General features: G+C 37.3%; 3 protein-coding genes across 5 annotated transcripts; all 3 read right to left on the bottom strand.

Annotated features, from left to right (window-relative positions):
• Nucleotides 1-89: 89 nt before the first annotated feature.
• Nucleotides 90-3459, bottom strand: LOC141907984 (ciliogenesis and planar polarity effector 2-like). 2 transcript variants are annotated; one of them, XM_074797733.1, is made up of 5 exons: nt 3268-3459; nt 1801-1953; nt 1218-1342; nt 873-1009; nt 90-465 (listed from the first exon to the last, which is right to left on the bottom strand). In XM_074797733.1, the coding sequence occupies exons 1-5, from the start codon at nt 3371-3373 to the stop codon at nt 198-200; spliced, it is 789 nt and encodes a 262-aa protein (XP_074653834.1). In that variant the 5' UTR covers nt 3374-3459; the 3' UTR covers nt 90-197. The 2 variants fall into 2 exon arrangements, with proteins under 2 accessions (XP_074653834.1, XP_074653835.1); XM_074797734.1 differs by lacking the exon at nt 1801-1953.
• Nucleotides 3460-6213: 2754 nt separating this feature from the next.
• On the bottom strand, nt 6214-9041 carry LOC141908960 (uncharacterized). Its single transcript, XM_074799268.1, has 10 exons — nt 8875-9041; nt 8618-8723; nt 8470-8534; nt 8243-8366; nt 8122-8157; nt 7687-7752; nt 7426-7518; nt 7230-7274; nt 7097-7153; nt 6214-7015 (listed from the first exon to the last, which is right to left on the bottom strand). Exons 1-10 carry the CDS (start codon nt 8950-8952, stop codon nt 6726-6728), a joined length of 960 nt encoding a protein of 319 aa, XP_074655369.1. The 5' UTR covers nt 8953-9041; the 3' UTR covers nt 6214-6725.
• An 11020-nt stretch (nt 9042-20061) lies between these two features.
• LOC141908941 (uncharacterized) lies at nt 20062-23780 on the bottom strand. Of its 2 annotated transcripts, none has more exons than XM_074799243.1 (11): nt 23460-23582; nt 23211-23321; nt 22814-22932; nt 22430-22581; nt 22176-22334; nt 21764-21893; nt 21436-21561; nt 21228-21342; nt 21073-21144; nt 20808-20911; nt 20062-20717 (listed from the first exon to the last, which is right to left on the bottom strand). In XM_074799243.1, the coding sequence occupies exons 2-11, from the start codon at nt 23295-23297 to the stop codon at nt 20591-20593; spliced, it is 1191 nt and encodes a 396-aa protein (XP_074655344.1). In that variant the 5' UTR covers nt 23298-23321; nt 23460-23582; the 3' UTR covers nt 20062-20590. The 2 variants fall into 2 exon arrangements, with proteins under 2 accessions (XP_074655344.1, XP_074655343.1); XM_074799242.1 differs by lacking the exon at nt 23460-23582 and adding an exon at nt 23634-23780 and having other exon boundaries at nt 20067-20717.
• Between the last annotated feature and the right edge of the window lie 339 nt (nt 23781-24119).

Here is a 24119-nt window from a genome sequence, read left to right on the forward strand (position 1 = left end):
GAAATGACCCCAGCAAGTATTCTGATCCGTTTGTAGAAAAGAGTCCTCGAGTCCATCCACTTCACGAATTAACAAAAATAACCTCTCACTTCGATGTCAGGATTGAAAAAGATGAAAAGTTTATTTTAGAAATGATATAAATATAAACATTTTTAGAGCTAGATATGATTGTAACTAATTTCTGGAGGGCGGATGATTTAGACGTAAAACGATGGATCTCTTAAACTAGAAGTATCGTCGTTCTCGGTATCCTCGATTCGTGATCCGTCTGCCAAGATTAAATCTCTCTCCCATAGATATTCGCACAGTAGATTCAGAATGGGGGCGACCTCGCCAAGTTCGGAGCGAGTTTCGCTCGGATGAAACACCGGAACGTTCTTCACTCGTAAAACCGGAAGTTTCCACGTGTCTTCGAACTGTTTCAGTTCGCGAAGTGACACCTCGCTGTGAGCGTGCTGGTCGAATCTGTCGTTCGAATTAAGGATTCGTAACAATATCAACCCAATTTAATTCAAGTTCATTTCTAAAAAACGGTTAACTGCTTCTTACTCGTGTAGAGGGACCGAGAGCTTCAAGTTTAATATCTTGGAAATGGTCAGGTTTTTTTCCATGATTAATTAACCCTGTTTTATTTAGAACTGAATTGTGAAACTGAGTGGACTCTGAACTGTGGAACTGGATGGACTTTGAACTGTGGAACTGGATGAACTGTGGACTTGGGTGGAGACTGAAACTGTGGAACTGGGTGGAGACTTAACTATGTGGAACTGGGTGGAGACTGAACTATGTGGAACTAGGCAGAGACTGTACTGTGGAACTGGGTGGGGACTGAACTGTTGAACTGGGTGGAAGGTATTTGATTAAAAGGATACTTAGTTCCGATAATGATTTTACACATGTTATCTTTAGGTTCCGTTATCCGTGACATTTGTTTCTTTAAATCTTCGCAACTCGATTTATCGACGTACGAGAACAGAAAGAGCACGCAATCTAAACGGTCTTTACAAGCCTGAAATACGCAACACATAAACATTTACAACTAGTGTCTCATTTCTTCTCGGAACTGGTGACGTGGACTCCTGGATCCAGTTCAACATTTGTGAGTTAAGATTCGACTCGCAGTTACCTCAGTGAAAATGAAATGATTTTAACTCTGATATAACTCACAACCGTGGAACCGACTAAAATTTTTTATTAAAATTAGATTTAAATCTTACGGGTAAAATGTGGTCATATTTTTTTATAGCCTGAGCTCCGGCGTCCCAGAACTGTAGCTGAAACATCACCGGTTTATTGCACTGTTTCACGAACGCCGGCCAAAATACATCGGTAGCTTGAATACCTTCAATTGAATACATGTATTACAACAAAATATATTTATTTTGATTACAGTAGACTCTTAGCGACCTCAGTTTAGGCGTCGTCCCGATGGCTATGTACAAAACGCTAACCGTTCATGAAATATGAGTCCCACAATCACAGGATCGAAAAAGATTTTAAAACATCAAAACTATCAAAATTTATGAAAACCTCAAATTTTCAGTTTTACACTAAAAAACCATTTTCAAGAGTGATTTGATTTCAATAAATTTTAAAATCGTTTTAGAACCATCCTGTGATTGTGGGACTTAAAATTCATCTTTGTCTCTCGCGATTTATCGCGTTGTTTTATCACGTTACTAACCGTAAATAACACTAGCCCCATATAGTGAAAACGGTGAACTAAACTGCATTTAGACCTTAGACTCTACTGTAAAGCAAGATTATCGAGTAAGACGGATTTTATTTATTCGAGATTACCCGGTGTTTCACTGTGAGTTGATGGTATTTCTAATCCGGCTAGTTTTGCGATCAGGCTCGTTTTTCCCACTGCTGTTTTTCCGCATACGAATACCTTATATTTGTATTCATCAATGTCTGGCTGTGAATGGACGCTTGGTCTCTCCAATAGACCTACACGTAAAAACCGATGAGGAACGCATCAAAAAAATAACTAGGCCTAACTGTCTACGGGTACGGGAGTCTTCACTGTATATAGCATGGGTGAAAGAATAGGGTCAGGGTTGGGTTATAAATGAATTAAATTTCGTTTTTTATTAATCCTCCAGTAGTGTTCTGTGGCTAAAGTCTAATTAGTACCTAGCCGGAACAGTAACGATTGGTATTCATTGTAGTTAGTTACCTAATCGTTGGTGGTAAGCTTTTTATAATCGGATGGGCTTATACCAACGTTAGGGATGACAAGGACCAAAACACGGTTGAAAAAGTAACACTTCAAAAATATACTTTATATTCACTTCAGTCCAAAATTAATGGCTTAATTCACAATCTAACATAGGTACCTTTCGAAATAATCCAATTTTATGTATGTTTCGAGTGGTTAATCAACATTATTTTGAGAAATTAATTAATTTCTCCACCAATTTCGCCATTGGCCGCCATTTCTCTGTATTGCACATGTGGCATGATAAGACAAGGGGACCTACAAGGATTTATATAAAACTTCCAAGACGAAACGACAATTTTTATTTTTGATGGTTTTCCAACTTATATTTCAAATCTTCAGGTTTTCCATATTAAATTATGAAATAATAAATTCTGGTAAAAGAAAAATGTGAATAAGTGTTGATTTCTTAATTTTTTTCAATTTCGTCGTTTCGCTTCGTTAGTTTGTGCTGTTGTCCTGGCCTCAGTCCACAGGTGCCAGCACCTCAAGTAATTTTCAAAATGGCAGCTGTTGACCCGACGGAAATTTACTCTCACTTTACGGCCGATTTGCACATGGATTAAGATCGTCAGGTGAGGTGTTATAGGTATCAGACAAACTACGAATCTGTTGTGCGTCGATTACAACAAAAATTAGACGGATATCTTAAGAGGCAATGAAATGCCAGGCAAATTACTCGTCAGTCAAATTGGCTGACGAAGATTTCATACAAAAATGACCTTCCCATTCCTGACTGTGGTTTGTGAAAATATCCGATTGTGAAACTAAACCACAGACAGGTTACTGACTATATTCATTGCAGACCACTGTGCTGTGGTTAACACTAGAGATATTTTTTCATTTCTTGATTTCGGATCCCAACACTACAAGTCAGAATTGTGCACGTGCTAACTGGAGTTCTGTAACCGCAACTATTGCACTCTGTCAACACGGCCAATAAACATCAGCTGACAGTACACCCGAGAGTGAGAGAGAGAACTGCAAAAAAGACTGATACGTCGAATCGAAGAGGATTTTAACTCGATTTTATGTTTTTTTACCGAAGTATTTCCTGTTTTGTTGATCCTTAATTGTCGCCTGCATGACATCTTTAGCTTCAGATGTTTTATACCAGTTGTGATCGATGTAACTGCCGGGAATTAACATCGTTACTTATTTATCGAAATCAGATCGCGGAACCCTTCTTCAATAATGTTTACCCGGTGTCACAGTACAAGTGGTATCCCACTCAATACAGGCACCCCCTGATTGCGCATGCGCGTGGGATTCCACTGCTTGTTTACCGCAAACGAGTAAAAGCCATCCCCGTACTAGAGGCATCCCCTTCTTTTGTACCAATTCAATTCAATTTATTGATGCTTTGATTCATCAAACAATTACCAATTATTTACTGTTTGTTTTTGAATAAAATCACTCGCAATGAAAAAAATACTACGTAACAATGCATTCAGTAATGAATGCTTCGGCAGTTGCATTTTATAAGCATCAAAACCGTAAATTTAAAAAGTAATCAGACCATTCCGTTTTTTCAAATACTAAAATATATTTTATTTTCAATATTTAACGATATTTACATATCCAGTAAAACATAAGAATAACGCATATAAACATGATAACATAAATGATAGTATCTATTAGTATCTATAAAACATGATATTAATGATATTTTGAATAAGATACATTCTGATTAACCATTACTTATGACTTAAAAGGAGGGGATGCATGTAATACCGTACCATCTGACAGTATTAGAGCTACCCCCTAACAGATTGATATTAAAACAACTATTGCAATTATTAACTTCAAAATCTATAATAAAACATGATATTAATGATATTTTGAATAAGATACATTCTGATTAACCATTACTTATGACTTAAAAGGAGGGGATGCATGTAATACCGTACCAGCTGACAGTATTTGAGCTACCCCCTAATAGATTGATATTAAAACAACTATTGCAATTAATAACTTCAAAATCTATAATAAAACATGATATTAATGATATTTTTAATAAGATACATTCTGATTAACCATTACTTATGACTTAAAAGGAGGGGATGCATGTAATACCGTACCATCTGACAGTATTAGAGCTACCCCCTAACAGATTGATATTAAAACAACTATTGCAATTAATAACTTCAAAATCTATAATAAAACATGATATTAATGATATTTTGAATAAGATACATTCTGATTAACCATTACTTATGACTTAAAAGGAGGGGATGCATGTAATACCGTACCAGCTGACAGTATTATAGCTACCCCCTAATAGATTGATATTAAAACAACCAGGGCAATTAATAACTTCATAATCCAAAATAAAACATGATATTAATGATATTTTTAATAAGATACATTCTGATTAACCATTACTTATTACTTTAAAGGAGGGGATGCATGTAATACCGTACTAGCTGACAGTATTAGAGCTACCCCCTAATAGATTGATATTAAAACAACTATTGCAATTAATAACTTCAAAATCTATAATAAAACATGATATTAATGATATTTTGAATAAGATACATTCTGATTAACCATTACTTATGACTTAAAAGGAGGGGATGCATGTAATACCGTACCAGCTGACAGTATTTGAGCTACCCCCTAATAGATTGATATTAAAACAACTATTGCAATTAATAACTTCAAAATCTATAATAAAACATGATATTAATGATATTTTGAATAAGATACATTCTGATTAACCATTACTTATGACTTAAAAGGAGGGGATGCATGTAATACCGTACCAGCTGACAGTATTATAGCTACCCCCTAATAGATTGATATTAAAACAACCAGGGCAATTAATAACTTCATAATCCAAAATAAAACATGATATTAATGATATTTTTAATAAGATACATTCTGATTAACCATTACTTATTACTTTAAAGGAGGGGATGCATGTAATACCGTACTAGCTGACAGTATTAGAGCTACCCCCTAATAGATTGATATTAAAACAACTATTGCAATTAATAACTTCAAAATCTATAATAAAACATGATATTAATGATATTTTGAATAAGATACATTGTGATTAACCATTACTTATGACTTAAAAGGAGGGGATGCATGTAATACCGTACCAGCTGACAGTATTATAGCTACCCCCTAATAGATTGATATTAAAACAACCAGGGCAATTAATAACTTCATAATCCAAAATAAAACATGATATTAATGATATTTTTAATAAGATACATTCTGATTAACCATTACTTATTACTTTAAAGGAGGGGATGCATGTAATACCGTACTAGCTGACAGTATTAGAGCTACCCCCTAATAGATTGATATTAAAACAACTATTGCAATTAATAACTTCAAAATCTATAATAAAACATGATATTAATGATATTTTGAATAAGATACATTCTGATTAACCATTACTTATGACTTAAAAGGAGGGGATGCATGTAATACCGTACCAGCTGACAGTATTATAGCTACCCCCTAATAGATTGATATTAAAACAACCAGGGCAATTAATAACTTCATAATCCAAAATAAAACATGATATTAATGATATTTTTAATAAGATACATTCTGATTAACCATTACTTATTACTTTAAAGGAGGGGATGCATGTAATACCGTACTAGCTGACAGTATTAGAGCTACCCCCTAATAGATTGATATTAAAACAACCAGGGCAATTAATAACTTCATAATCCAAAATAAAACATGATATTAATGATATTTTTAATAAGATACATTCTGATTAACCATTACTTATTACTTTAAAGGAGGGGATGCATGTAATACCGTATCAGCTGACAGTATTAGAGCTACCCCCTAACAGATTGATATTAAAACAACTATTGCAATTAATAACTTCAAAATCTATAATAAAACATGATATTAATGATATTTTGAATAAGATACATTCTGATTAACCATTACTTATGACTTAAAAGGGGGATGCATGTTATACCGTACTAGCTGACAGTATTAGAGCTACCCCCTAATAGATTGATATTAAAACAACTATTGCAATTAATAACTTCAAAATCTATAATAAAACATGATATTAATGATATTTTGAATAAGATACATTCTGATTAACCATTACTTATGACTTAAAAGGGGGATGCATGTTATACCGTACTAGCTGACAGTATTAGAGCTACCCCCTAATAGATTGATATTAAAACAACCAGGGCAATTAATAACTTCAAAATCCAAAATAAAACATGATATTTTGAATAAAATACATTCTGATTAACCATTACTCATGACTTTAAAGGGATGTTATACTGTACCAGCTGACAGTTTTAGAGGTATCGCATTATAGAATGACAGATAAAATGATATCAAAACATAAAGGACATTTTTTACTGTCAAACTACCTGACCTGACGATAGTATAGCTCAAAATGATATCACAACTAATTATTAGAATTCATAACTGCAAAATAAAAAAATCAACTATGATAATCTTTGGATTCTTACGAAGATACATTTTGTAAAATGACGAAGCATTAGTACGTTGGTTTTAAGCCCTTTTGCAAAATTTCAATACATTCTTCATCAGATATAACAACATCTGATGGCATAAAGATATTTCCATCAAATTCAGGGTATTTTCTCAAAATACAAGTGGCGTTAGGGTGGAAATAACCAACTCTCCAGGAATCCCTCTTGCTGGCAGATCTTTTATCAAAGAATTGATAATTTCCATATGAAGCCACAACCAGTCTCGATTTAAGATCCGTAGGGCAGCCTTGGCATCGCTTTATTCTCGTCGATCTTTCCTTCATGTAAAATGGCGCTGAAAAATAATACATTATTGATATGTTAAAGCGCTAAAATGAGACGTGTTACAGCTTTCATGTCGTTATTTTCAAATTACCTATATCTTTTTCTTGTTTACTAGTTCTTTCCTTTTTCGGTAACTCCATCTTTCCGCCTAGAAAAGTCAATGTAATTGTCAAAAATAACCGATACAGATGTAATAACTAAATTCAAATCTGTGAAAAGTATACCTGTTTCTTTTTTCTTCTTTTTTACAGCTTTTCGCATTTTCGTACCTACTAATTGTACACATATATGTATATACAAGACCATACCTCTCCTACTTAATTCGTTATATACGAACATAATTATGTTCGTGGTCACAAATGCGCTACATCAAATTAGTAATCTGATTGAATAGAATTAAGAAATGCAGAATTAACAGACCTGCAGTTTTGTTGTCACATGCAGTGGTATTCTCGAACTCAAAATCACTCGTTTTTCTTCGTTTTGGTGGAACTATGTCTGGTAATTCATTATCTGTAATATAGAAAAACAGGGTACTTTAGGACGACTCTATTTCATAGTACTAACTTTCTACTACAGTAGGCCTATCATAATGATTCCTTGGCGAATGTTTGTCTCCATCTGTAATCCATCTTGCAATAAATTATGGACATTCCCGGTATCCTGACATATTGAACTTACTAGTAACGAACTCTGCATCATGAAGCTCATTTTCATTTTGGACGAGGGACGCATCAGGAAGGTTACCTGAAGAAAAGTTTCTATTCAATTTATCCTCATTCTCCGTTGGTCTTTTACTCTTACTTTAAAATTAGGATTGTGCGCGCGACATGTGTAGTGAGTAGATACCTCGGAGCTAGAACCAACTTAATTATTTCTCCTTAGTCTTAACTAAGTACACTGTGAAAAAATTATCATTGATTTTCTTTCGTAAGATTTTTCATCAAATTATCCTAAGACTTTAATAACTCCTATAATAATATAATGTTATAAATGGAATCATTCTGGGTAAACCAGGTCGACCAAATGAATCATGCCAGCCAACCGATTGGAGTCTTCCCAGTCTTCCTCAAAGTTTGATACATTGTTATGCAACAGCAATTCATTATAACTCACCATTTCCTATAGGATTTCCTTGATTTTCTTGTTCGCCTGAATAAAAATGAATGCAAATATATTCATTAAAGAATTAATATAATAGATAGAAAAGATATTCGCGAGACTGATCTTTGCTTACTGTCAATAGCTTTGCAGTACTTGCAAAAAAACATCACACTGCTTGCAATGTTGCTGCCTATCAGGGGTATTTGTCTGTTGTAGCAAGCTAGGTGAAACCACCTAAAGCATCTATCACAGCCAATCTGATTGAAAATGATAAATCAAATAAACTGGGAACATTTCTAAACATTCACCACGAATAGAAGAAAAATTGTATAATATCAATTAGTGTCAACGGAAACTTACCCAATCGGTAACATGAATTGAGCTTGCATGACAACATAGACAGCACATCTTTGAAGGATCTGTAGCTATTGAATGAAAATACACTGTAATTTCAATTTCAGGTAAAGGAATGTGTATATCTTTATAGCGTACTGTTCACCTTTCTTACCTATCGATCCCATGAGCCACATGGCTATCTCAAATCGGTACTGATCGATCGCAGAACTAGTATTGTCAAACTCAAGGGTTTCATTTGCCAAAATACTCTCTGCAAACTACAGAATATCGCAGAATATAATCAATTATAGTGTGAGGCCTATTTGATTAACAAACACGGTCTCCTGCAAGTTATTTAGATACAGGGTATACCATAATTAAACTTGTTAATATCAATAATATCCCTGTATATAAAGTCCTTTCATATACCTTGAGAACAAAGACTCCACATGATGATGAATCTAGCTGCTTTGAGTGTTTGACGGTCCTCAACCTCCAGTTTCCCATTGACTTGACACTCTTGATGGCGATTGTGTTTTTAAAAACGGTTATCAATTCCTCTTTTAGTTCGCCCAATGAATTGCCTCCACATGCCTGTACCCGTTTGAGACGATTTCACCGAGAAATGAGTAGCTCCGAGAATATCCAAGTCAGGTTATCCATATCGCGGCAGTTTGTTTTTTTTGGGCAGTGATCTCAAATCCAGGGAACATCACCGAATAATATCCATATTGGGGAATTATGTTCTATTAAATCGCTAAAACGTTTTATTAAACGCACGATTTTTTTTAGATTGATAGTAAATTAGCGCAACCCACGCGGCCTAAATCGAATAGATAATCAATAATGAAACAAAATGACAAAATAGTCACGTTCACATAAAATCATTTAAATCTGGCAGAAGATTTTGTAGTTTTATTCATCTTATCTTAGAATTTCTGACCCCGCTGCCCGCAACCATTAGTGACAGACAGTTACCGTTCTGCCCTTACGTTAGCGATGAGTGAACTAGTCAGCTGGTATTCGTACTGTGGCAAGTAACTAATAGTTGGTTCGCATTTTGACCGCTAATGGTTAATACAGGGGCAGCACTTGGCGGTTTAAAAGTACATGAAAAATCGAGATACGTTGAGATAATCAATAAATCGAACGGTCAAGTTGTAATCGGGTCATTTATTTATAATTGGTAAACAATCAATTTCCCACGGAAGTGTAAATTCAAGCATAAAACATATTTAGGCTTCCGCTAAATGTGCCACATATCTGCAATGAAAGAGAAAGCTTAATCAAACGTTGCTATCATGATTCTACTATTGGCAGATTGATGGGTCCCGGGTTCGAATCTACAGTCGATAACAAGGTTTAAACACGGTTAAAACCAGGTTGAAATGCCTCGAGTTTCTCAAATAAAATCTAATAATTAAATTAATGATAAAATTTAATAATTTTCGCATATGATTCCAATATGTTGCTCACCCGCATTTTGTTGCTGAATTCGCTACTTTGTCGCATTTGCAGCATGTTGAGCCGTTACAAACGCCGTTTGGCACAACAACTTCATCGTGATCACACCCTTCACCAGGTCGGCACGCAAAGTAAATCTCTTCTCCTTTTACTTTGTAGTTGCAGTCACTGTCACCTCGTGCCGTACCAGTGACGGCCAGCAGCAACGCCATCAACCAGACTAGAATAACTGTACGCGGGATACCTATCATTCTGTAAAAAATGTCAACGTTTTCTATAAGTGTGGGGTGAGGTTCCACAGTTCTGAACCCAGTTTCACAGTTCTGGAACCACTTCCACAGTTCTGAACCCAGTTCCACAATTGTGAGTTAAAATTTAAGAGTTATTTGATAGATTGTCCAAGAACTGATCAGCCTAAAGAAGTTATTGGAGTTATGAACTGGATCCTGAACTGTAGACTGGGGCCTGCCTATCTGATATCGGAGTTGATGATATAGTTATATCTGTTATAGTTTACTCATATTTGCCCTAATCAGACTCACTGGACTCGCTTACTGTGTATAGGATGTTTATACATTCGATATCAATTCCGCTTTCAGTGTAGATACTGTATTTTATATAAAATAACATTTATTCGAAAAATCTAACACATTCCAACGATAACGAGTAAAGTAATTATAAATGTCTTGTTCTATACCAGAGGTCGAAAGGTCGAGCTCATAAAAAATTGAAAATAAATTCTCGCACGCTCGAATTTATTTTTATTTTTATTCACTCAATACTCTAATGTGATTTTGATAATGAATTTAAAAAGTTTAATCCTAATGAAAAAGTGTATTGTTATTGTGGTGGTAAATATTTAAGATCACATAAATCAAAGCATTATCAAACAATTAAACATATCAATTATGGAAAGAATTATAATTCAATATTGAAATAAGATTAAGCTGTATGTTTCAAATATATGATAGCTAAATATTGTGAAATAAGTTAATGAATAACTGTTAAATTGTTAAAATGTTAAATTGTAAGACTGTTGATATGTTAAATTGTTAGACTGTTGAAATGTTAAATTGTTAGACTGTTAAAATGTTAAATTGTTAGACTGTTAAACTATCAAATTGTTAGACTGTTTGAATAGTAAATTATTAGACTGTTAAAATATTAAATTGTTAGACTGTTGAAATAGTAAGGTTGAGTGAATAAAAAATGAAAATAAATTCGAGTGTGCGCGAATTCATTTTTCATTTTTTATGAGCTCGACCTTTATACCTCTTGTATAGAACAAGACATTTATAATTACTAACAGTGTACACACTATCGGGTCGATAATCGGTGTTAAATCGACCCGAGAGAGTGAAAACAGAGCAGATGCTTTTAAGACTGGAAATCGGAAATACAGCGTCCATAAGAAAAGGCAATGAAATCCTCGCCGAGACCCGATGCAAAAAGGCAACCGCATAGAAGACATCGCCCAAAATGGTGCACTGGTCCCCATACGCATCAGGAGGCAGCATCCAAAATGGGAAAACGTTCTCCTTTTTCGGAGACACCACGGTCCAGACTGGAAAATTGGAATCACCTGACTCCGAGAAGTTATAGGACCCCCCAAGGCCCTCTCCTAGCTCCGCCCTGACTACGGTATTGATAGTTGGAGTATGGAAATTTGTTGAATCGATCCTTGAATCGAGTTAATAGGCGACGCAAAGAGAGATCACTGAGCGGGTTACTGAGATGAAAACGGATTTTAAGCAAGACATGTTTTATATCAGTTTGTACACGGCGTGCACATAATTGCGAAAATAACTACCGAGATACGAAATAACTCCATAGACATTTTCAACCGAAAATAATTTTGATGCCGGACCTGGATTTAGGAGGTGGAATTGGGGATGTCCGAGGCAGGTAACGCGAAACTCTAGTTGTTATTTTTTTCGATATTTCTTCGTTCATAAAATTCGTCTTGTATAGAATTCGACATCTAAATGTCCACAAAACATATTACAAACGCTGACAGAAAGTTAACGATCTGACCTGAACACATACATATCTGTATAGTATATTAGCCTTGAATTAATTTAGCGAAAAATCGCCGATAACACCGATTAGAATGAAGGAATCATCATGCGTAAATAGTTTACCGGTATTCCTACAAAATTTGCCCAACTACAAAATCTTTGAATTTGAAAATCTCTTCGTGAAAGTGGAACTTTTTTCATGTAAGTGGTACTTCTTTTTTTTCTAAATAGTAAAACTTTTTGTAACTTTTTAGCGTGTACACGCTGATGTCGGGTCGTGGGAGTTCTCGCGCAGAAAACCTTTGAAAATGAGATGCAACAAGTGCAATTTCAAGCATATTTGGGGTGAAAATTTTGCTATACTCTTTCCTACAATTCGACCTCCAAATCAACTTATGTAAGATTGAAAGTCTGTGCATATTTTGAAAGAAAAACGAATTAGAAAGTGTTAACGATCCTAATGCAAAAAATGGTGAATTGTAAATGTATTATTAGGAAGGCATAGTTTTTCGATATTCTTGGATCCGTTCTTCCCATTATATTCGTATATTCAGCGAATGTAATTGAATGTAATGAAGCTATCTTATATAAAAGCGACAATTGTTACACTCTGACGCTTGGCTGATTTAAACGACTTATTCATGCTCATGAACGTTATGTTATGAACGCCGTCCATGTGGGTTTATGGGGTCCCTGCAACATTTCAACTAACCGAACATCACATTTCTGCGGATAATTTCAAACATCGTAAACATTAAACAGTAGATTTTACTTACGCGTTTATAATTTTCAAGCGAGAAAATATCGACGTCAGTTTGTAGATCGGAGATCACAGCTATAACCACAGTGAATTCTACCCATCTTTTATTCCTTCGAGTTAAAAGTCACCTGTTTGTCAGCAGAAATCCACCTGTTCGTGATATTGGCATTCGCGAAATGAAATCGTTAATGGCAAGTGTCAAATCGACACTGTTGAACTGCACCAATTGGACTCCACGGATTCTAGTATTTAATTCGCACTCGCGTTCAGTTGCTTAGAAATTGAGGTTGGCTCCTTCACCAAATGAGCTCTGAATAGGTTGATATTTAAGCTTTATGCGGTGCTTAGAAATTAGAATGTTGAAGGTCACAAAATCAGCATCAGTCGCCCATGTATGTGCTAATCATTTAGGCTTCTCGTTAAAGAGCCGTTAAGTAGGAAGATTTGAAAAAGCAATAGGGAACCTTTCTATTGGGTGCTTCAAAGAACCCCCCCCCCCTGACAGTTGCTTTGAAGAAACTTTAGGAACCACTTGTTCTATATCCAATAAAGCTTGAAAGAATATCATAGTCCCCCCTTCTAACCAAAAACCCTTTCGAATTAAAATCACCATGTCAAAAAATCCACCCGATCTATGACGAAAGTCCACAGTACTTCTTAAAGCGGGAATATGCAATAAAATTGCATAAAAATCCAACTTATTTTTCAAAATAGACCCAGATCCCCTGCATGAGTATCGCGCGAGGTGTAGTTAAGTGCCCTTGTCATATGAGATGAATCCCACTCCCTTTCATTTCAATATGTGTGTCATCTCTGATGATTTCAAGGAGCACTCAACGAGATGGGTTCTTCGGGTAACCTTACTATGGGGTTCTTCGAAGAACTTCCTCGGCAGCAGTGCTGTTACCGACCTTAAGAGGTTCCTCCACAGAGGCAAAGCAAAAGAACCATCAGTCTTAAGAGTGTATATCTAATGAAGCTTGAAAGATAGCTCTAACGGTTCCTTGTTCAAATGTTAATTGCCCGAGATATATTTTTGAACTGACTAAAATGCATATCTTTGTATAATGAAGCAACTACTAAATGCGTCAGCCTATTACATATGTCCGGTTCAGGTGTCTGGGTTATCATTTTTATTCTATAGATTATTACGATTGCTAACCGAAATTACTTATATTCCCAGTATCATTAACTCGTAAGTAAGAAATACATTTAAGAATCTGCCGAATTATCTTGGCGTTTCGAATTAATCACTTTTATTACCCCTTTTTGGTGATCCAGCTGTCATCAATCACACCTGTAAGCAGTTCTTATAGTATATTAGAGTTTCTTTGATATGTATAGGGTTGGAAACAATAATGATTTTAATAATTAGTTACTGCCTTCATGTATAACAAAGCTTGTTATATCAGTAATGAAATCAAATTCAAGTCAGGAATTTTAATAACAAAGAATAGATTATCAAAGAAGCTTCATAGCAAATTATCTTTTTATTTCATACAGCCATGTGCATCAGGAAAATCGGTTGAAGGGCGGGTGAGCTTGATAAACCCATCCTCCCTCTGCAGGGACTCGAACCTGATGGCATCGCTACACTCAGCCACGGCACGAACCCCTGCATCAGTAGACCGGGTGCACAGGTACATGCGCAGCTTTCCGAACGAAAACTGGCGGCACCAATCAGATTGCTCGTTGTATAATCGTTGAGGCAAATTTCAAGGAAGAACTCATCCTCGCTTGCCAGGGGTCCGGTATCACTCCCGAACTCGCTTCCACCAGCCACCTGGCCTCACGAAGCGTGATTTCAATACTGGCGCTGTTGCGCATGACGTCATATATCGATTTGCGAAATACTTCCTTGTTCGGTAATACGTTCGCTGATTGGTCAATTTAACGGGAAACCAACAGAAGTCTACTGACGGTTTGTTACAAGCACTGTGATTGGAACGACCGGATTCTGGTCGGCTAGTAACGACTCCAACGACTCGTGAGGTCAAGGGGTTCGGGGAACAGCTTTAGCGTAGTGGGTTCGAATCCCTTGACGGGTGAAGATGGGAAGAACTATAAATGGGAAAACCCGGGCTAAAATAAAACGGGATATCTGATTGGCTAAAAATCACATCATCTGAACTGCGCATGTATCTGCGCACACGGTCGATTATGGCAGGGTTTCGTGCCGTGGCAATCTCGATGCCATCAGGTTCGAATCCCTGCCGGGGGAGGATGGATAAACTGTGTTCAACTTATCTCACGATATAACGGTAGAAAATAGGTGGGGAGTCCATAAACCGGCTATAAACACGTAACTGTGTTATGGAGAATATTGTCTTCTGTTGACTCTTTTTGTTTTTATCTTCGTTTGTCATTGCCACCCAACTTGGTCATGATGAATGAAAAAAAGATCTCAGTTTTTCAACCATTGCAGGAGACTTGCCATACATAGAAAAAACAAAATATAGTCAGGGGAGTTTCGAGGGCCCGTCATATGAATATCAATGATTATTTTGCCTGAGTGTTTGGCTGGTTTGACTAAAAAATCTCTCAAGACTTTTGCTAGCTCTGAGTGACTGGGTTATGCGCGATCTTTATTAAAATCATTCTCTTATACGTGATATATTCTAATTGTTGTATGCACTGTATAATCGAGGCATCAAAAGCGAAATTGCGCGTATACACCTGCTGGTAGCTTTCGCATATCAAATGGATATCTTGTTGAAAATCCGATCCTCTCTGTCACGTCAAAACTATTGATTCGAAATGTATATCTATGCGCTGCCTGACAACACTTGTGAGTTCAGATTTGTTGCGAGTTAACTCATTTAAAATGAACTCCCAACTGTGGAACTGGGCCCCGTAGACTATCAGGCTATCATCAAGTTGGTACAAATACTGAGTAAGAGTTTGTGAACCAGTAGGCCTAAGGCGCGTTCACACGACGAAATTTAGACCGGTCCAAATTTGGTCCGGTCCAGTTTAGACTGGACCAAGCGTTCACACGGGGAAAATGCCGTTCCAAATTAGACCGAGGACAGAGGACCGAATTGGTCAAATGAAGAATGTCTTGCTCTACTTGGAATCTGGAAGCAAGACTTCGTCCAGGCGCAATTAATTATTTTAGCAGATGGTCTAGATTTGGACCGGACCAGGTACAGACCCATTTATACCGGTCTAACAAGTTGTCGAGTGAACGCGGCTCTAGACTCTGTCTCTTACTGCGGTAAAGCTGAGACTTGTTAAATTCACCCCGAATTGGTGTCACTGAGCTTGTGAAATAACAGAGTTTGTGAAATCATGGACTCCATGGTGAAATACAGTAGATTCTGCGAGAGATTCTGTGTCTTTTACAGCGGTAACAACAAGTTAAGCCTGGTAAAATTCTACCCCATGGTATCACAGGGGCTCGTATTACCCCATTAAATTCTACCCCATGTTATCACAGGAGCTCGTATTTGAAGTTTGGGAGTGAACTGTAGCTTAGATCATCCAGTATCCCTGGTACTATATATATATAAAAAGAAGATATTTCTTATTATATATATAGTACCAGGGATATTGGATGATCTAAGCTACAGTTCACTCCCAAACTTCAAATACGGGCCCATGTGCATGGTATCAAATACTCAGAAGGAACAAGTGAAATACTACCCCGAGTTAGTTTAGAATACTGTCAGAGCGTTTGTGAAATCCACACGACTATGTAGATTCAGATTTACATGTACCGATCGATCAACAGTAGGCATATAGTAGATCGCTGAAAATCCATCTGTTCGTGATTGACTTTATTCCAACGCTGCCGTATTAAGTCTTTTATTTTTCGTGGCTGATTCAGCGGTGTTGTCATATCGCGGAATTTTTTAAAAACAGGGAATTTCTCCACTTTCACTATGAATAGTAATTTTACCCACGGGGATATGCGGTGTCGGATTAAGGCACCGGACCAATCGATGCTCTCAGTTAGTTTCGAATCACACTGTTAGCCGCACAATTTTATCTGACATTATTCTATGATACCGTTCACTGGCTACGAGTTACCAGCTGCTGCAGCAGCAGTCAGAATGTAGTCGGACAAAGAGATCGGTGTCAGGTCAAGCATCAGTTATCGAAGTTAATCGACTTTTTGCGATCTATGTAGATTTGAGCACGGTCGCCCTGTTGGTTCGTAGTTTCAGTTGATTGCAAACGTGAAACGTGCTACTACCAAAGATGTACTGCGGTTCCTTGAAAATCATTCTGATAGAAACCATAAATTACTCTTTTTCCTCCACATACCATGGAAATGGTTGGAATCATAGGCGTCCCCTAGGGGGCGCAGGGATAGCGAACTTTTCAAGATAGCTTACTTCTCAAGTTACTATGTAATCAATGTTCAAGATTTTTCTTGCCAATTTGACTAGTCTTTTAACTCTAAAAGATTCATTTAGATCAGAGCCTGGAAAACGTCTCTAAAGACTCCAATTTTCAAAAAGTTTTTTGGGGGGAGACCCACCAAACATCCGACATTGTGCATGGATACTGGATTGATGCTTATTTGAACCACCTATGAAAATTCCTGGGGACGTCTATGGGAATGCGATTAACATTTGTAATCGTATTCGTACACGAATAATGAAGATACGTTGAGATAATCAATAAATCGAACGGCAAGAATCGGGTCATTTATTTTTATGGTAAACATCAATTCCACAGAAGTTTGAATTCAATCATAAAACATATTTAGGCTTCCTTCAAATGTTTTACATATCTGCAATAAAAGAGAAAGCTTAATCAGGGTTAGTCCTGGGAAACCAAGATCCAAACGACGTAAAGCCAAATAAACAAACAAACACTGCCCCATCAAGTGCAGTAGAATAATCCCAGGTTCGAATCTACAGTCGATAACAAGGTTTAAACAAGGTTAAAACTAGGTTGAAATTACTCGAGTTTCTTAAATAATGTTTGATAATTAAATTTATGATAGAATTTGATAATTTTCGCATATGATTCCAACAAGTTGCTCACCCGCATTTTGTTGCTGGATTCGTTTCTTTGTCGCATTTGCAGCATAATTCGGGACAACTGTCGTTTGGCACAACAACTTCATCGTGATCACAGCCATCAGCAGGTCGGCACGCATAGTAAATCTCTTTTCCTTTTACTTTGTAGTTGCAGCCACCGTCACCTCGTGCCGTACCAGTGACGGCCAGCAGCACCGCCATCAACCAGACTAGAATAACTGTACGCGGGATACCTATCATTCTGTAAAAATAATTGGCAACGTTTTCTATAAGTGTCGGGGCCAGGTTCCACAGTTTTTAATCCAGTTCCACCAGTCTGTTCCACAGTCAGTTCTGTATCCACATCCACAGTTCGGGAACCCAGTTCCACACTTTCTGGACCCAGTTCCACAATTCCGGAACCAGTTCCACAGTTCTGGACCTAGTTCCACAGTTCTGGACCCAGTTCCACAGTTCTGAGTTAAAATTCAAGAATCTTTGACTAGATTTGGTCGAAGAACTGAGCCTAAATTAGCAGTTAGCGGAGTTAAACTTAATTCAGATGTGTGGATGAATTGTGTCCTGAACTGTAGAACTAGGGCCTGCTTTTTTGATCGGAGACGATTTGAATAGATGATGTAGTTTACCTGATATAGTTTACTCCTATCTGTCCTAATCAAACTCACTGGACTCGCTATTGTGTATAGGATGTTTATATATTCGATATCAATTCCGCTTCAGCTATCAGTGTAAATACAGTATTTTCTATAAAATAAACAATTTATTCGAAAAATCAAACACATTCCAACGATAACGAGTAAACAGTGTACACAGTGTCGGGTCGATAATCGGTATGGAATCGACCCGAGCATGGAGGTGTTTTAGAGACTTGGTACACAGCATTCGGTCGTGTTTTGGGGATCCAGATCGAATACTGGGAAATCGGGGATATGGGGGTCCAAAAAGAAAAAGTGATCCCCGCCACACAGAAGACCTGATCTGCGAAAGGGCAACTTCATAATAGACATCGTCCCATATATCAGTTTGTACTTGGCATGCAGAAGTTCTCTTAAGCCCTAGCTCCTCCTAAAAGCAGGTTCCTCCTATTTGAGACCAAAGGCGTGAGTCTACAGTGGGACCTCGGAAATGAAGATTTATCGGTTTTTAAAATCTTAGAATTTCATCCCAGGATGATTTAAATGATCTGGATATAGACAACTGTTAGTTTATTATAACGAACAGATTTCTTGGCCCCTTGAAGTTATTTATAACTAGGTTCCACTGAGAGTACCGGTCACAGTGCTAGATGTTGACCGTCAAGTGCTGCCCCTCTTTATTTACATAGCGGTAACTGATCCTGGAGAACTTAAATATGACGAAACTGTGGTTTAACCAAGGCTCGAATCGTTAATTAAACAGGTCCCTTAAATCCCTTCGCGTCAATATCCTCAATTCATTGGTTAGACCACATAAATGACTCATCAATTCCAAAGCTCCGCTCCTACAAACTTTTCAAGGAGCGTTTTTGTTTAGAAAATTACATCGTTTCTGTACCTTTTGTTAAGAGGAAAGAATTTACCAAATTCAGAATCAGTTCTCACCACCTACAAATTGAATCATACAGATATGCACGACCCAAAATCCATGTGTCAAATAGATTCTGTTTACTGTGTAAATCTGTCTCCAGTACTAATGGTCAGGTGGAAGAAAAACACTTTATTTTAGACTGTTCCACGCTAAATTCGAGAGAGTTCTTTTTTATGATAAAATCCGGGAGTTTGTTGATTTCGACGCTCTCTCATCTGCGCAACAATTTAGCTTCCTGTCGTCATATAATTCAAACGACAGCGAAATAGGGAGCATAGTTTGTGATCTAGTAAATTCTTTAATTTCGGAACGGGATTTTGTATTTTGAAATCCACGTAGATTCCCGGGTCTATCAATTCGATATTATCATTCGGCTGTTTTTTGCTCTATTTGGTTTTTCTTTGTTTTTGTTTTTGTTTTTTTTTCTTTTTGGATTGTGTTCGTATGACTGTATCGTATACTGTATGCCACGTTTAACCTCTTATCCTCACCTGACCGTCTCTCCCGCCGAAGCCCATTCATTCATTCGGCTAGGTCGTCGGACTGTGGCAAGCGAGGACGAGCCAATTGTATTGTATGTATATACCCTACCGGTCTCTTCTTGTGCTCGTTTTTGTTTGTTTGTGTTTTGTGTTCTTTTTATTACACTTTCTATATTTTTGTACTGTGTATTGCTTTATTGTACTTCTTCTACCGATGATGTTATGTAACATTAAGGAACAATACATTTATTGAATTGAATTGGTAAATTTGTGCACTAACGTATTGCTCGCATACCGCAGTAGGAATTAGTTAGTTCATATTCACCGCTTATGTTATTTCTAGTCGCAGCACTGAACGGTCAATACCAGACATCGCTGGATGCGGGTGCCGGGACCATAGACAAAAATGCAGCAAGTTTTGGGCTGACGGCACAAAAGCTGTCGAAATATTTTGTGTAAATAAACGAGTGAATTTTTATAGTTTTTTCTTATGTCCATCATTTTCAATTATACATATATGAACTATTTTCGGTAAATGATAATACATACAGTGGTGAAATCTAGTTAGCCAGAAGTCCTACACTTTATGATTATCGTAACTAGAAAAGAATATTGACACTTAATTTTAGTTTGTGTACACCGAGGCACACTTCAGTTCAATCAGTATCTTATCATCAGTCGGTTAAATAGTATCTTATCTAGACTAGTGTTCACCAGACAACACGGTTGATTCTTAGTCAAAAACTTTATATTCAAAAACAACACATGACATAATGATAATACATCGTTAAATTGTTTTAAAGAAGCTCGCTGGGGGTCAGTCAGTTTAATAGACTAGGTACTTTAGAACTCGAGTTGCGTTTATTCAACATTCATGAATTTTCGGACGCATTCGCATATTTTTTTCATAGCCACAACTTGTTCGTCATAAACCAAACCAGCGATAGAAATCCGGAATTTATTCAGACACACACCAGTCGAGGAGAACCTGACGGAAAAAACAAATCATTCATCGAATTTCATTACAAAATCTCAATATCAGTTATATAAGAATTACGATAATCTGTTTTAGAATTACCTGCGACCAGCGTAGAATGTCACACCGAATTCTTCATTCGCTAATTTCAGTAAATCCTCCGCATTTCTGTCTTTTGGCAATTCCAACCAGATAAAATAACCTCCCTATAATTCAACATCGAATATCATTGATCATTAAACATTCTTACACAGCAGACCGTTCCACAGTTGTGAGGTAGAATTAACTCTGAATTAAGGTTAGTTCATTTTCGATGAGTCAAATCTTAACTCGGAACTGCGGAACTGGACCCAGAGGATTAACTCACGTTTGGTCTCGTATATGAAACAGTTTTAGGTAAAAGTTCGTCAAGAATTTCTAGAGTTTTCGCCATTTTGCGCTGAAAATAAAATATTGGATACAAAACTATATAGTTAAGGAGCAACAGAATGAACTGAAGCCGAAGGAGGAAGATATTCAAACCTTGTATTCATCTCGAGCAATTTGAACTTGTTTTTGTACGAGTCCCATTTGTAAAGCGCTAGTAATAATTGTCGACGTATATTGACACGTATTTCCTCCGCTCCAACATAAAGACCTTATATAGAGAAAATATGAATCAATATTTATCAGAATGTTTTGAAACAATTTGAACTAAATCTCTCAATTCAAATTCCGATTCGAAACACACGTGGCAGCGATGAATTTAACGATCTCGGTCGGAGCCTCGATCCAGCCGCATCGTACTGACGGAGCCAACAGTTTAGAAAACGAACCGCACGAGACAACGTTGCCTTCGCTGTATTCAACTCCCGGACTGAAATGAACGTCATTATCAATATCAGTAATTAGATTATATCAGCACCGAACCTCAGTCATCGCCATCACTGGTTCTGTTTCCCCAGCAGACGCAGACGTCCTGACGAAGCAACCAGTCTCTCAGTCACCCGGTTAAAGTAAACGCGAGCAATGATTGATTTATACTCTTTTTTCATTTTATATCTTTAAGAAAAAATTACCTGGAATCAAATTCTATGAGTCGTTTCGGAGCCCGCGAACTGCCATCAAAATATAGCAAATTGTAAATATCATCACCGAGTAACAAAGAGTTTTGTTTACGGGCGAGTTTTACCAGTTCCCGGCACCGATCTGAAATATCATACAACAACAGTTGAATCCCCCTATGACGTCATCAAATTACCTACAGCACTAAGAAAAAATCACTAGTGGATTTCATGATGTCATAACGAGAGGTAGAAGGCGGCCATCGTTTTTTCTACAGAGTCCATAGATAGAATAAGTGTTAGGCAATTTGGATATGACGTCATAGTGATCTATGGTGGCAGCCATTGATTGATGATGTCATCAGGATTATTGTTATAAGATTAGCGAAACTGGATGCACTGATGGACGTAGGCACATAATACTTACCTTCTGAATATGAGAATCCGGCAGGATTATTAAACACGGGAATCATATAAATCAAAGATTTATAAAGTTTCTTCGCGGATTTCTGGAAATTCTGCGGACAATGTTTGTTGATTAACTTCTCAAGTTCGTCAATGATCATTCCCTGGCTGTCGCAGGGAACTGAAAAAAGAAACCAACAAATGAAATAATGCACGAAATTTAAATTCGAAGTTTCTAGAAATTGCAGGTGCGTGGAGGGCGTGGGGATATCATACCCGGTATGACTGTGTATCCCAATTCGGCCAACATTTCAATGATCAGAAAATAGGTTGGTTCTTCTACAAATATGGGTACATCTTGCCGGAACAGCAGAGATAACAGCATGTGAATGCCGTGAGTGCTACCGGCAGTAGCCAACAAATTATCACTGCGTGAAAGAGAAAATATGAAGACGGTCAAACAGTACTCTATTTCTGAGTATTTGCAATCATAACAATTCAACTAACTAAGTGCAAGTCGTCAAGATATTTATCGTTACTACAAAATGTTCCACGATTTGAGCAGTTTCATTGGGTTTCATTCAATTGAAATCGATTTCTAAAAAGGGCGTCCTCTAAATTCTAAATTCAACGGACGCGGCAAGAAATGTCTACACGAACCTGACAACTTTAGTACCATATTCGGTGGTCAAGAATTTCGCCAATTCTTCGAGGAATTCCGGATCTCCCTGATTCGGGCCGTAGTTGAATGACAATGCCTTTCTGGTTAGATCCAAAGGCTAGTAAAAAACGGAAGCAATAACGACGTCAATTATAAAGATGATTCGCAGAGGCTACGAGATTTAGAGACGTCAAGGTCGGATCCAGAGGTACTTGTGAGACCTGTCCATCAAATTTTTTTTCAGTGCCTTTTTCATTTTGTCAACGAAGATAGTAGGTGCATTTCAGTACAGGAGTATATTATATACTTCATATTGCCTTTATGGACATCGAAGTGCCTTTTCCGACAAGTCCTTCAAAGCTGGGGGATCCGCCTCTGGATGTCGATGTAACTTACGATTCGATGTTGGGTTGCTTTTAGCATTATTTCAGCTGATAAAGTGCGCAGGTAACTGTCCGGGTAACCGTCTCGTAAAGACAACATTATGAAGCTGATTGTTTTCCACACCTATGAGGAATAATGAAACAGAATTTACGGATCAGAGCTGCGTGAATTCAAACCGCGACTGAAACCCTTTATTGTCGAGTCCATCATTTTTCACTGTTACTGACCGAAATAATGCATTCGGTCACTGGCACGACTTACCAGATCACAGTTAATTTAGTACAGACCCCGATTACCATGCCCTGTCACCAGAAACCTTTTAGCAGCGTCCACTGCAAGCCTGTTATCAGATATCCCTACGTCGATGTACTGGTTCGCTACTATGTATGTATTATAGATTTGCCCTGGTTTATATAAATTATATGAAAATCCTACCTGTTTAATACAGCTCTAATACTGTACGCGGCTGGTTGTGTACTGATCTCGCAACAACAGCCCCGATCTCCGCGTGTGTGTATGTCTCTCTCTCTTTACGTCACGAGTACTTCTTTATCGAATTTAGGGGGTAAAGTACAAAAGGGTCAAACCTTTAGATAATGGCGCTGCTGTGAAGAGAGCAAAGTTCGTTCTCGTGTGACAAATTTTCATCGCAAATTGACCCGCGGTCTAGCTGCAGAGTTCGCGTACCCTATCAGCAACTGCACCTTGGAATCAAAAGCTCTATTTATCCTGTTTGATCATTGGATAAGTCTACAGTCAAAGCTCGTTATACCGCCATATTTTCACATATTCGTTGCCGCCAATATTTCCACTCTCCAATGGCTGGCTTTATAACAAGCTTTGATTGTACTATAGTTTATACGTGTGGTTTGATTGAGATCGGATCATACATGAAGCAAAGAAAAAATGACTAGCAGAAAC

The sequence above is a fragment of the Tubulanus polymorphus genome, chromosome 7 (genome assembly GCF_964204645.1).
Source record: "Tubulanus polymorphus chromosome 7, tnTubPoly1.2, whole genome shotgun sequence".
NCBI classification, from domain to species: domain Eukaryota; kingdom Metazoa; phylum Nemertea; class Palaeonemertea; order Tubulaniformes; family Tubulanidae; genus Tubulanus; species Tubulanus polymorphus.

Bases quoted from the DNA above. Each gene is read 5' to 3' on its own strand.
- LOC141907984 (XM_074797733.1), bottom strand. From the start codon at position 3,373: ATGTTAATTCCCGGCAGTTACATCGATCACAACTGGTATAAAACATCT. The intron at 1,343-1,800 runs GTAATCTCGAAT...ATTCAATTGAAG, and splicing joins AACTCACAGTGAAACACCGG to GTATTCAAGCTACCGATGTA. The intron at 1,010-1,217 runs GTAAGATTTAAA...TGCGTATTTCAG, and splicing joins AATATGACCACATTTTACCC to GCTTGTAAAGACCGTTTAGA.
- LOC141908960 (XM_074799268.1), bottom strand. From the start codon at position 8,952: ATGGGAAACTGGAGGTTGAGGACCGTCAAACACTCAAAGCAGCTAGAT. The intron at 7,753-8,121 runs GTGAGTTATAAT...ACTTTTCTTCAG, and splicing joins AGGAAATCCTATAGGAAATG to GTAACCTTCCTGATGCGTCC. The intron at 7,016-7,096 runs GTAATTTGAAAA...ATTATTTTTCAG, and splicing joins TAAACAAGAAAAAGATATAG to CGCCATTTTACATGAAGGAA.
- LOC141908941 (XM_074799243.1), bottom strand. From the start codon at position 23,297: ATGTTGTCTTTACGAGACGGTTACCCGGACAGTTACCTGCGCACTTTA. The intron at 21,343-21,435 runs GTGTGTTTCGAA...TCTCTATATAAG, and splicing joins GTTAAATTCATCGCTGCCAC to GTCTTTATGTTGGAGCGGAG. The intron at 20,718-20,807 runs GTAATTCTAAAA...TTTTTCCGTCAG, and splicing joins ACATTCTACGCTGGTCGCAG to GTTCTCCTCGACTGGTGTGT.